Genomic DNA, 12947 nt, shown 5'->3' with positions numbered 1-12947 from the left:
TACCACTCTGTATTGCTCAGGTAAAAACCTGGAACAGCTTCTGACTACAGCGGAAAAGGAGTTAAATATATTAAAAAACTGGTTTGATGTAAATAAGTTATCATTAAATATAAAGAAAACAAAATTGATTATTTTTGGCACTAGACAAATGAAAAATGTATCTAAAATCAGGGTTAATGGAATTGAAATTGAAAGAGTGTACGAAAATAAATTTCTTGGAGTGATAATTGATGATAAGCTGAGTTGGAAGTCTCATATAAACCATGTGAAAACAAAAATGTCAAAAACCATTGCTATTCTCTATAAAACAAAGCATGTCCTGAACAAAAAATCATTATACACACTCTATTGTACTCTGTTGCTTCCATATATGACTTACTGTCTGGAGATATGGGGTAATGCATATAAAACGAACACTCTTCCTATTTTCAAGTTGCAAAAAAGAGCTATAAGAATTATAAACCAATCAAACTATATAGAACCAACTAACATTTTGTTTATTAATCTGAATACCCTGAAATTTTATGATTTAGTTGAATATAAAATGGCACAGATAATGTATAAAGCACAAAATAGCTTGCTTTGCCCCAGTACTCAGAAGCTGTTCAAAGTCAGAGAGAGTCAATATGACTTAAGGGGAACAGATTTCTTTAAAAAAAACAAGATAAGGACAAATATAAAGCAGAGATGTGTTTCTGTTAGAGGAGTTAACCTGTGGAATAGTTATGACAGTGATTTAAAAAGGTGTAGTTCATTTTCCTTGTTTAAAAATATGTTTAAAAATAGAGTATTAGAAAAATATATATATCAAGAATGAAAAGAGCAAAAAAACAAACAAAAACAAAAAACAGAAAACCTCTTGATTCTTTTGCTTTCATGTAGTTACTTACTGAGGTGGTGGTGTTTTTTCTTGTTTGTTTGTTTGTTTGTTTTGTTTTTGCTTTGTTTGCCTTCTCTCACCCCAACCGGTCGCAGCAGATGGCCGCCCCTCCCTGAGCCGGGTTCTGCCGGAGGTTTCTTCCTGTTAAAAGGGAGTTTTTCCTTCCCACTGTCGCCAAAGTGCTTGCTCATAGGGGGTCATATGATTGTTGGGCTTTTCTCTCTGTATCTATGAAACGCCTTGAGGCGACATTTGTTGTGATTTGGCGCTATATAAATGAAATTGAATTGAATTGAATTTTATTATTTGCTTCGAGCCCTGTGTACAGGAGCTGCATGCTAAAAGATCTTTTGTTAAAAGGGTTGGCGTAATAAGCAAATGCTTCAGCCAATACCTTTTGATTAGCCTTGTCTCATGCTTTCTTGCTTTGTGGTAAATCTTTGTTCTGTCTTCACTGAGATATTTGAATGCTAATCAATAAACATATCAATCCAGGATGCTGGATGGAGGAGATTTAGCTAAAGACTTGTGTTCATGTCGAGTCACTTCTGTCAAACTAGTCTTGACCTTTCCCCGCTTACTTTTAATGATGCTTCCTTTAAGTAGACCCTGCTGAAACACATGGAAGACAGCAAGCAATCAGTTGCATCTTAACATGATAATGTACTGTGGCAGATGCCATTTAAAATGACTCGCTCTCTCTCCGTCTTTCTTCTCCTCAGAGCCAAGCTCACACTATGTGATTTCCCTGAAGGCTTTCAATAATGCTGGGGAGGGAGTCCCTCTGTACGAGAGCGCCGTCACTCGATCCCTGACAGGTAGGATGACTCACCAGGCGCCGATAACAATCCTAGTAATCTGTATTTACAGAGCACTAAGGCAGCAGATTTGATGAATATATAATAACATGTCGGTGCATAATATGAGGCTTATATTAGCAGTATTAGCTGTATCACTAGATGGAGCATATGTGTCCAACAGTATTAGTAGCTTTTTGGGCATTTTAAGCCTTAGCATTAGTAGTTGTAGCTGAAATTGTTAACTTCAGTGGAAGTAGCGGCAGCAGCCATTGTAGGAGCAAGTAGGATTAATAGCTTGAGAAATAATAACAGCATTACACTTACACTTTTACATCATATTTTGCTTACTGTAATAGCCCACCTATCAAAGTGGACACACACCCAATCATGCAGAGGTTTAAATCCAGTTACTGTTTGAACAGGTGAGCAATATGAAGATTGTAGCAGGTTGTAAACATGTTTGCTTTCGCTCTCTTTTGGAGCCAGTTCGAGTGGCCACTAGAGAAACTGTGGAAGGTTTTGGCACTTCCACACTGGCCTCATTTTTGAGTGCTTGACGCTGCAGCTTGATCAATATCCAAGTCAAACTCATGACTGGGAAAATCAAACTTTTTGAAAAGCTGATATATCTGGCTTTGTGCTTTTAAACACTGAAGGAGGGGCTAAAGCAAGCACACAGAGATGTCTTTAATCTAATTCTTTTGCTGTTTTGTTTGCAATTTCTCTTCCAGGCATGTTTGAGCTGATGCTAGTGAAACCAGTGTAGTTATGTTTTTGATTTAGAAGAGGCACTTTCTAATAATTAGGCTTCAATCTGGATGCAAAGTCCTGAAATATTAATGCCGAGGACTCTGCTAACATGTAACTCCACAGCCTTTGGTGTGTTTAACATGTACTGGAGTTATATTTGTTTATATATTGATTGATATAATGTTTGATGGCTTATACCCATGCCTTTACTATATGTGTGAGTGTGTGAAAGAGAGAGAGACTCATTAGCTGTCCCTGCAGACGATGAGCTGCAGAAGTGAGATAAATGAAACACATCCAACTCAGAGCCAAGTTTCATCTTATGAATTAAACAGCTGGCCCTTCTCTGCACGCCCAGCAGCCTGCAGCTGACATAAATCCTTTATAACTCTCATAAAACGGTTCTACCCTCATGATGTGATGATAGTCACAGGAAAAACCAGCAGTGGAGAAAACTTGGCTCACCAAAGTTTCTTAACCTTCAGTGCTGGATGTTTTTGTGGTGAAACTCACAACGAGGTTATTTTTAACTTGTTGTCTTTGATTGAGATTTCTTTAAGAGAGGAAGCGAGAGGCGGTGGATGGGAGATAAGGGTCAGATGTGGATCTCATACAGAGAAAAACAGAGGAAAGGGTCACTGGATAGAGAGACATTTCATCAACTTTAATGAAAGCCCATGGAAAGAGTATAGAGGCAGAAAAATAGATGACCAAGAAGGGCATAAAAGTCCAAAAGAAGAGACAAAGGCTCGGGCGTGGTCATGTTTACAGTGATCGATACTTTATCTCTCTGTAGTTCTACAGACGTACAATAAAAAGTTAATTTTTTATAGCAATATAGACACACCTGCAATTCTGCAGAGATTTGTAAACACGCCTGGGGTTCTGTGGTGATTTGTAAACACATCGAGACACCTTTTGAATTACACAAACATATTTGGTCTTGTGGAGAAACACATAAGGAGATGTATGGATATTTGATAAACACCTGCGGCTGTAGAGATATTGTTGAAAACATCTGGAGTTCTGTAGTAATGCATCTCCACATGTGGAGCTTTTTGGACATTTCTAAACACACCTGAGTGTCTGAGAGAGTGGAGGACATCTGTAGATCCGTAGAGATTTGTAAGTACATCTGGAGGTTCTCTTGGCATATGTAAACACATCTGGACTCCTATAGAGATACACCAACACATGTTGATTTATGAATATGTTGGCTAAGCAGTACTACACACTTCAGCACTTCCAGAGGCTTTCTGTAGATTGGTAGACTTACTGGCGTTCTGCACTGATTGTACCTGAAGATCTTTACATGTAGATAGGTACGATCAGGTTTTCTGTAGACACATTTGGAGTTCTCCATACATATATAGCTAAAATTTTCAACAAGTGCAACAGGTCTCCAGTTGTCTGAAGGAATCTCTGGTTATCTAGACAAGAATACATATCTGTATTCTAGAGATTATAGGACATCCTGAATGGGGATACTGTCCCAAGATACAGTATGTAGACATCTTGAGTTTCACAGAAATACAGACACATTGAAATGTTGCATTGATACATGTACTCCAGATGTTTCTGAGATTTGTCAACATGTTTACAGTCTTTCTGAGACATGTTGAGCTTCATAAAGATTCAAAACCATGTAGGGTTATTTTACATGTTTGAGGACACATCCAGAGTTTTGTTAGTAATGCATAGACACCGTGAGTTTTCTAGAGACATGTAGAAACATCTGGAGTTCTTCGGATGATACATATATGATTTTCAGCAGATTTGAAGACATGCCTGTGGTTCTTTAGAGATTTGTAGATATGCTAATGTCAACCAGAGATTGTAGATTTGTAGACAGAAATGGAATAATCTAGAAATTTGTAGACAAAAACTTAGAATTCCTGAGATTTGTAGCCCTATCTGAAGTTTTCTGGAATCTCACAGAAACATCCAGAGTAGAGATACATATACGTAGCTGGAGTTTTGCACTGATGCATACACAAAGCTGGAGCTCTTCAGCGATGCACAGATACAGGTGGAGTTCTTTACAGATATACAGTCTAACATGGCGTTGCAATGTGACAGTCAGGAGTTGATAAGCCGAGACCCTGAGGGCTGAGATAGAAACTAAACCCATTACTGTTCTGCCAAGGTCGTCACCTACACCCGCACACACACACTGTCTGTGTGTCCTGTCATGGCAGCAGCCTGCTGGAGAGGCTTCTTCTTCTTCTTCTTCTTTTTTCTCTTTTTTTTTTTTACGAGAGCTTTAAAAAATGGCTCGTTAACGGCGGGATCCTCGTTAATATACTGCCTCGTCCTCGCCGCCCGCACACTGCAGAACTGATCCCTAACCAACCACCATGCTACCATTTAATCAACGACTGGAGGACCGCAGAGACAGGGAGACAGCAAGAGAGATGATGGGATGGATAAGAGGATAGTGGGAGAAAAAAGAATGGAGAGGAAGGAAGAAGTAAATACATGAGGGACAACGTAATGGGAAGAGAGAAGTGAAGAAGGAACAGAAAGTTAGAACAGGAGAAAAGAAGGAGGAAAAGCAGTAAGGGAAGGTAAGAGGGATTAGAAAGGATGAAGAAATGTGAAAATACAGAAGAGGACTTTTGAGAGAAAGGAGGAGAAAAGAGAGAAGAGTGCAGTGGGGGTGGAGGAAGAGGCGTGTCCTTCATCCTCATCAGTATTCTCTCCTGACTGGAGCTTTATTGTGATGCTGGACGACCAGTTTAACCACGACACCGCCTGGTGCAGCTCGCCCCGCAGCTCCAAACACCTCCTCGATCAATTTCTCTCTCTCTCTCTCTCTCTCTCTCTCTCTCTCTCTCTCTCTCTCTCTGGCCTGCAGCTGCACATCAGATGTCAATGTTGATTTTCTCATTTACACTGCAGATGCAACAGGATGAGCCCGCGTCAGCTCCCACAAATGATGCTACCCTCATATGAACTCGCACAGAGAGTTTCAACCTGCGATACCATCCAGTGGTGTAAACCGTAGTAATGCAGTAAAACTATTTGACTTGTCATCAAATTGAAATAATATTACTGGGAGTGGGGTTTTGTTCTTTCTTTTTTTCATTTTGCAATATTTCCAACTCAGTTTCTTGGACCCAGAGTAGCTCTGCATTAATTACAGTTCAAAATAATCTATCTTTATCGTATAAAGACCTTAGTTCACCCTTTGTCTGAAATAAAGTTCTGTTCCTCTCTTTCCGTCTACTTGCCTCTGATTGGCTATCTCTTAGGAATGTAGGGCTTTTAGCAGCAGGTGGGTGGGGCTGCCTGAGATGACCATATTAGGGTGTCCTTATTCAATGACATGACAAAAACTGTCAAACCAAGTGTTTAGAACAGTTTGAAGTCTCACAGGAATTACTTCTAAATATTTTAAACTTGTTTAATTTTATCATCAAATCTTTGTAACAAAATGTAAAACTTTAATATTATTTTCATAGCTTTTTCCATGTATATGAAAAAAGTTTATTTTCCAACTGAACTTTTTTAATACTCTCAATGTCAACAGTATTCCCTTACTAAAAGAAGCTGGTCTCTATACTGGTGACATCCACATATCACAAATCTACTAATCCAGTCCCTAAAAGGTATAAGGAAACATAAGCCACACTTTTTATTAGTGTAAAAGCAAATTTAGTAAGCGTAACTTATATTTGGCTCCTTTTGGAGACCTTTCTATGTTGGCACAGCTCTATGTGGAAAGCTGGATGACTGGAGAGCAGTTATTGTTATTGACTAGGTCAGACATAGCACCAAAAGGAGGAGCAGAGGTGGAGGCAGGTGTGGCTTGCAGATGCATACCAATTGTGTAGCAGAAATCCTCTACTTCCTGTCAGCTCTTCCTTTAAAAAACAACATTTTTATGGTAGCTATGTGGCATAAAAATATTGATCTGTTGCAGTGTTATATGTAAGCTCGAGGTTTGTTTGTTCTACAAAGAGATCTACTTTTATCTTACTGTAAGGCTTATTTCTTTCAGTAGCAGACATTTTGCTCTCTTTTTCTGTGTGTGTCTCTTATTTATTTCATGATTCATGCACTGCTACTATAATAGAGTCCAAATATGTGTCTGGAAATGAGCATAATAAGTATTATTCTATGTATCACATGGATTTAATAATTTCATTAAATTAATAATTTGAAGCACTCTTGTTCTTGTTACATTAAATGTGGCTGCAAGAGAAGACTTTATGCATTAAAACCAGACCACTGCTGGATATATGGTTGTAAATACATGGATTCGGTAGAATCACTACTGATCAGTGTGTCAGTATAAGTAATAGAGGTAGTTTTGTGGTAGCCAGCTTAAATCTATAGCCCAGTTTGACCCCTCACGAAGTCCAGATAGTGTAGGTGGAATTTGAGGACTGCTAATGTGAAGCCCGAGGAGACAGTGCAGTGTGAGCAGATGTAAAGTTCAAAAGGGTTTGTTCGAGTTACATTTCTAAAATCCGTGTGTGTGGGTGTCAGACAGTAAGTGTGCTCGGTGAAAAGATGTTCGAATCATGAAAAAAAAAATACTGCAGAAGGACAGACAAAGATCAGCTTTCTCTCGTCTTATTTTGTAGAGGTAAGTGTGAATAGAATGAGAAGAAGAAAAGCACTCTCAGCTGGAGCTGAATGTCCTCTATTTTCACAATAAAGTAAAGCAACATTTAAATAAGCAATAAAGTTGTTCTTATATATTTTTTGGCATCTTTAACTTTTCCATATTCCATATATCTGATCTCAGTCATCAGCATTTTGGCCAGTACCAAACTGCACAGAGATTTTCCCGCATTACAAATGCTCATTTTTAGCTGCCCTACAGGCTGTTTTGCTCATTAAATGAAAAAGACTAAAAATAAAATTTCAGTTCAAATTCGTGTCAGTGAGCTTTGCAGTGAACCAGTAAACAGCGCTCTTAACTCTACTGTGGGTGTGTTTGTGTGTATTTTAAACGATCTGCATCACTGTGTTTCTGCTTTCAGTAGGTTTAACTGTCTGTAGATCAGAGGTCACAGAGCTGAAACCAGCAGAGTTGCTTTTATTTTTATTCACTCTTTAGTTCATTGTGTTTACCTCAGCTCGCTCCAGCTCTCTGTTAGCATCTGTTAACGCCATTTTTCACATCCTGCTGCCTTCAGGTGCTCTTCCATTTTTCTGGTTCAGAAGTCACATTCACTGAGGTATTCAGCCTGCATCTCCAGCTCCACTACTGACTTTTCTTATCTTTAGATTTACAAGTTACTGAAAGAGTATCTGTTCAGGGAGAGTGTAACCCCGTAAATGTCCTCCAAATGCCTCACAAGAAATTTGTTGTTGCGAAAGCGGACACACACATAATGCTACAGTTTCTTGAAGAGGATACAGTCAATGAAAATGTGGATGTGCTTCTCTGAGTGTACCCTCAGTGAAGTACATCCACATGTATTTTGTATACTGGTACAGTATACAAGTGTCTTGAGTCTGGGGAACACAGCTAACTGATGGAAGTGCTAAAAATAATCCAATTGAAATGTAATCTTGCGGTAGTCCGTTGCTTTGAAGCACCAGTAATTGAGTAGCATATTGTAAGAAGTGTTCTTGTAGGTTTAGTTGTGGTGATGATGCCATGACTAGAATTCACTAGTGTTCCCCGAAACATATCACAAGTGGGTAGCTGGAAGTGTTATTAAATGTTTTTAGCAATAACATTAAAACCACTGACCATTATGTCTGCAAACTCACCAATGTACTTAACTGGGTTCCTACCAAGTTTGATGTAGACGGGATTGTTGGTTGTACGGCATAGGCAAAGGACACACACACACACACACACACACACACACACACACACACACACACACACACACACACACACACACACACACACAAATGATTCCTTGATTTTGGATGGATTCTCAGTAATTTAATGACAAATAAGTGATTGACAAAATGGAGAAATTTGATCAAAATCAGGTACATTGTTTAATTTATGTTCCTGAAAGATATCTTAAAGCATCTGAAGGTAGCGTAAGCTCTCTGGTTTTCTGGAACCACAGATCCACATAAATGAGTTTATATTTGTTTAAATATGCAGAAGGCTCAGGATGGCAGGATTTCACTCATACAGATACTTTGAGTATGAAAACAAGCCTTATCACTCATACAGATAAGGCTTGTTTTTCCTTCTTTAATTAAAAAAATGTCACTGGCTATTGGTTCTGTCCATTATAGTAACTGTGGTCACCAAAATGGGTTTGTCCTGTAGGCCCCACCCCTTTGTGGGTCTGTGGATCCACTTGCTGTTTAGAATAACGTCTTTAATCTATCTTTGTCTCCTTAATCTTTGTCTTTTTTCTCTCCTTTTCTCCTCTTTTTCACTTCTTCATCCACCACTCTTCCTTTTCCTCTCCAACAAACATGGCTGCCTGCTGCATGTCTCTTCCAAACTTGCATGACATCTTATCTATTTATTATTTATGTAATTATATATTTGTCTTCAATATGTTTCCCATATATAAACTTCATTATTGCACTTCCATTGCTTTGTATGATTTCATTAAATGTTCCCAAACACCTTGGGTACCGCTAACCCCCCCCCCCCAAAAGACCCCATTGACCCATCTGAGGATGACCTCTTCCACCTCTTTGATAAATACCCCACTCCCATGCCAGACACCAGCACTCCCATGATCCCCCCAGTGGGGGTCCAAGCTGTGGCTCTGTCCTCGGATTCAGTCCGTGTCTCCTGGGCCGACAACTCTATGACCAAGAACCAGAAGTCATCGGAAGTTCGTTACTACTCCGTTAAGTGGAAGACAAGCTACTCCACCAGTGGAAAGTACAAGGTAAATCACAGACTCTCATATCCATGCTCTGGGTGTTGACATTACATTTGAGGACTTTTACCCTCAGACTTTTATTTTGAAAGTGAAATAAAACCTTTGATTTTGATTGGAGCGAATAAGTGATTAAATAAAGTCGAAAACCTAAACTGTAAAAAAAACCCAAATGATCTAATTGTCAATATCTTTAGTATCACATAGTAATGTTGAATCAACAGTAGGACCAAGAAAATTATTTGTTTTGGATTTGTGTGTATCTCAATTTCAGACTGATTATTATCTTGTCTCTGTGAAGTGCAAATAAATAGTGGCTTCCACTAAAAATCAAAATAAGCTTTTAGCAAGAACTGTATTTTAAACTAATCCTGCAAAATAAACAAAACAGATTACATAATTTTTTTTAAAGCTTGGGTTTAACTTAGGACTGAATGTATATTACTTAGCTGTTATGGTGAGGCTCAAAACTATGTGTATGGGGCATACTTAGCTGCCTTCAGTATTTCCTTGGAGGTTTGACTTGGGGCTTTAGGACCTGACTTAGGAGCCAGCGGTCATCAGAGATAATTTTGAGGATTTGACAGAAAACTTTGTCATGAGACTTGATTGCATGGATCTGACTTTTGTATTCTTCACTTGGAACCTGTCAATCCTTTTAGTTCAGATTGGACAAGACTTGCTTGTCTTGGACTAGGGTTGTTTCAACAATCTTAACATTGTGCTTAACTATGGTCTAGATTTACTAGATTTACATGACCTCTTAAATAATGCCTTCCTAATTATTCAAAATTCTGGGACTTCTCTTTACTCGTGATTTGTCTTATAACTTAATTTGTTGGTCCAAACTTAGATTTTGACATGAGGTTTAACATGGAGTTCACAGTATCTTGGCATTTTGCTTCCCTTAGCATCTACCCATTATGTAAAGCCTTACCTGACAAATGATGCTGTGTTAGATATTTGAAATGAAAGGATTTAAGTTTTAATAATGGGACTTTTCTTAACTTGGGCTTGAGTTTGGATTTGTTTGTCCCAGCTTAGGACATGACTCTGGAGTTCATACAATTCAAGTCTTGCATGTAATTTACAAAAACAATGAAACAATTACGTCTTTAGCTACTTTTTCTCTTTTAGCTGTAGTCACAAATTGAAATGATGTTGTATACACATTTATTATTTACCCTAATTTCAAATATACGTATCTTATCAGTATTTCTCCAGGATGAGCAGTCTCACAACTGCATCTCCACCTCCTGCTGCTGTTCATTTATCAGCTTACAGGAATTAAAGTTCATACCTTTCATCTCCATCTCATTCATTCACTAACATTTTTACAAGTGCCCCATCTGTTGCTGCTGCTCAATACCACCAAGAATAATCATGCACACCCCTCTTGGAGAATGGAGTCGTCTTACAAACCAAAGTTTATTAATAATTTTTTACACTTTTGAAGCTTCTATTGACATAAAAAAAATCTCTCAGTTGGCAGAAAGAACCTAAATTTTAGGCAGCACTGTTGCAGTGAAATAGTAAAAACACAAGGGTTGTATCATTAATGGTGGTCTGAAAGCCAGATAAAAAAAAAAAAATCCTTGCTCGATTTTAGGTTACTGAGTTTCCCTGGAAAACCAAACTCTTGAGAACTTGTAAGAGTGAAAAAGACCTTAGAAAAAATAATCTGAACTGTGCTCCCATAATACTGTAAAAAGGAAATCTATACAAGGGCAGACTCCATTGTTCTTAATAAAGAGAAGACAAAGAGAAAGTGACATCTTTGCTTCTTCTTCCCTGTCATCAGACATCAAAGTTTGGGAAGTAGACACTATCAAATTTTAATAAAAGTCTAAAGTTGTAGCTGTATTATATTTCAATGTTTAAACCTTTAAGCTCCTCAATAATAATGACCTCAGGGCTGGACTAGGACAAAAAATTGGTCCTGGCATTGTTGATCCAGGCGCCCCGCCATGATCACTCCCACAGCATAAGGTTTAGGGTTAGAAATGTGATTTGTTTTTTTTTGTAATTTTATCTGTTGATTGTATTTGCTGTATATTTTATCTTTTAATAGCAGCTTTATTCTCGTATTGTTTAGTTTAACATAAAGCCATCTAAGCTTCCAAATAATGTCATGTGTCCAGTCTGCAGACACTACGGCCCTCAGCCACACGGTCACTGGCCTCAAACCAAACACCATGTACGAGTTCGCTGTTATGGTCACCAAAGGCCGCAAGTCCAGCACCTGGAGTATGACGGCGCATGCCACGACATATGAAGCAGGTAAGTCTCACAGCTTCTGCCCTTTGTTAGGATCTCATAAACATAACACTTATAGTAGGTCTGACTCTAACTTTAAGCCGAACCTGTTTCTGAACCTATTTCCCAAACACAAGACCTCCCAAACAGGCCCTTTAACCACATAGCAGTCAGGGAAGCACTAATGATTCTCATCACAGACAACCAACAGGTGCCTCACATTCAACTGCAAGTGCACAAACTGTAGCTGTGCCAGATAGAGACAGAGCACAGTTTCGCCACAGTTTTACCACACCTTTCTTAAAGCTGCTTATTGGTGGGATGAAGGGGGAAAGTTGGTAGAGCTCACTTTGAACTGAACCTTACTGGAGATTGGAGAAAGGCAGTAAGTTTATACAGCAAATATTTTCTCATGCATGCAAATATGCAAATATTTTTAGCTTCCCTTTTTTCTGTGCAATCATTAGGTATCTACTACTAGGGGTGCAACGATACACAAAATTCACGGTTTGGTTCGGTTCGATACTTTGGTGTCACGGTTCGATATTTTTTCGATACACAAAAAAATGTTCATGCCTTTTTATTAATTTGTCATTTATTAAATTTTCACGGCACATTCTGCACCACCTCTCTGTGCGTTCATCATTTGTTTGAAGCCAGCTCACCTCCTGCAACCACTTTTCCAAGAATATGCGCTTCTTTTGTGGTTCGGACTCCTGACATTTCTTTGGAGGTGGAGGAACATCACAGTAACTGCTTAAAGGAGCTTCTTCGACATCTTTAAGAGTTCTAAACAAATGTCTGTCCTCCTCCTGAAAATCTTATGTACGCAAACACGCGTTGCAACTTCTTATCTTGTGCGCGTTTTTTATTTTGACAGCGAATGCGCACCTGCGGACCACTTATGTGTAGACCTGGTTATTTAGCTCGTCATATTGCAGCCACAGAAATTCTTTTGTCCATGAAACCATAAAGCTGCACTTTCTTTTTGCCTTATAGTCTGATTTGTCATAACTTTTCCGTTTTGTGGTAAGCTTTTCTTTGGCTGTCACTTCTTCACCCTGACCTGTCTTATTTGGCTCAGCAGAACTAAAATATATATCCTGCTGCTTTTACACACGCACTCACATAACGCTCAGCGATTCTCTGCGCGATCAACCTCTCACATGTTTAAGCTGCGGGAGATTTCACTTGTCATGTTTGCACAGTAAGCTAACGATTGATAAGACGATGTCAGAGGAATTGGTGCGCAAATGATCATCACTCACCAATCAGTGCTGTCGCTCTCTATACACAGTTTGCGCGATTGCAAAGTGAAAGCAAAAAACAAGCGCAAATTCAAACGCGATTTCAATAGGTCACATATTGACAGTGGCTCACCGATGCCAATGACATAATTACCCAGCTACATTTCCGAAAGAATGCAAAAGCATT

At 38.8% G+C, this 12947-nt stretch overlaps 1 protein-coding gene across 4 annotated transcripts in view; it reads left to right on the top strand.

Annotated features, from left to right (window-relative positions):
- dcc (DCC netrin 1 receptor) overlaps window positions 1-12947 on the top strand; it is a 389213-nt gene that overhangs the window by 289163 nt on the left and 87103 nt on the right. For 2 of the 4 annotated variants that reach the window (XM_085168991.1, XM_085168994.1), the window contains exons 16-18: window positions 1603-1698; window positions 9094-9266; window positions 11399-11537. In XM_085168991.1, coding sequence (XP_085025117.1) covers window positions 1603-1698; window positions 9094-9266; window positions 11399-11537 — 408 coding nt within the window. Of the gene's footprint in view, window positions 1-1602; window positions 1699-9027; window positions 9267-11398; window positions 11538-12947 lie in introns of all 4 variants that reach the window. The other 2 variants (XM_085168990.1, XM_085168992.1) reach the window with 1 other exon arrangement.

Source organism: Neolamprologus multifasciatus, chromosome 7 (assembly GCF_963576455.1).
Source record: "Neolamprologus multifasciatus chromosome 7, fNeoMul1.2, whole genome shotgun sequence".
NCBI lineage: Eukaryota > Metazoa > Chordata > Actinopteri > Cichliformes > Cichlidae > Neolamprologus > Neolamprologus multifasciatus.
This window is presented reverse-complemented; position numbering and strand designations above follow the sequence as displayed.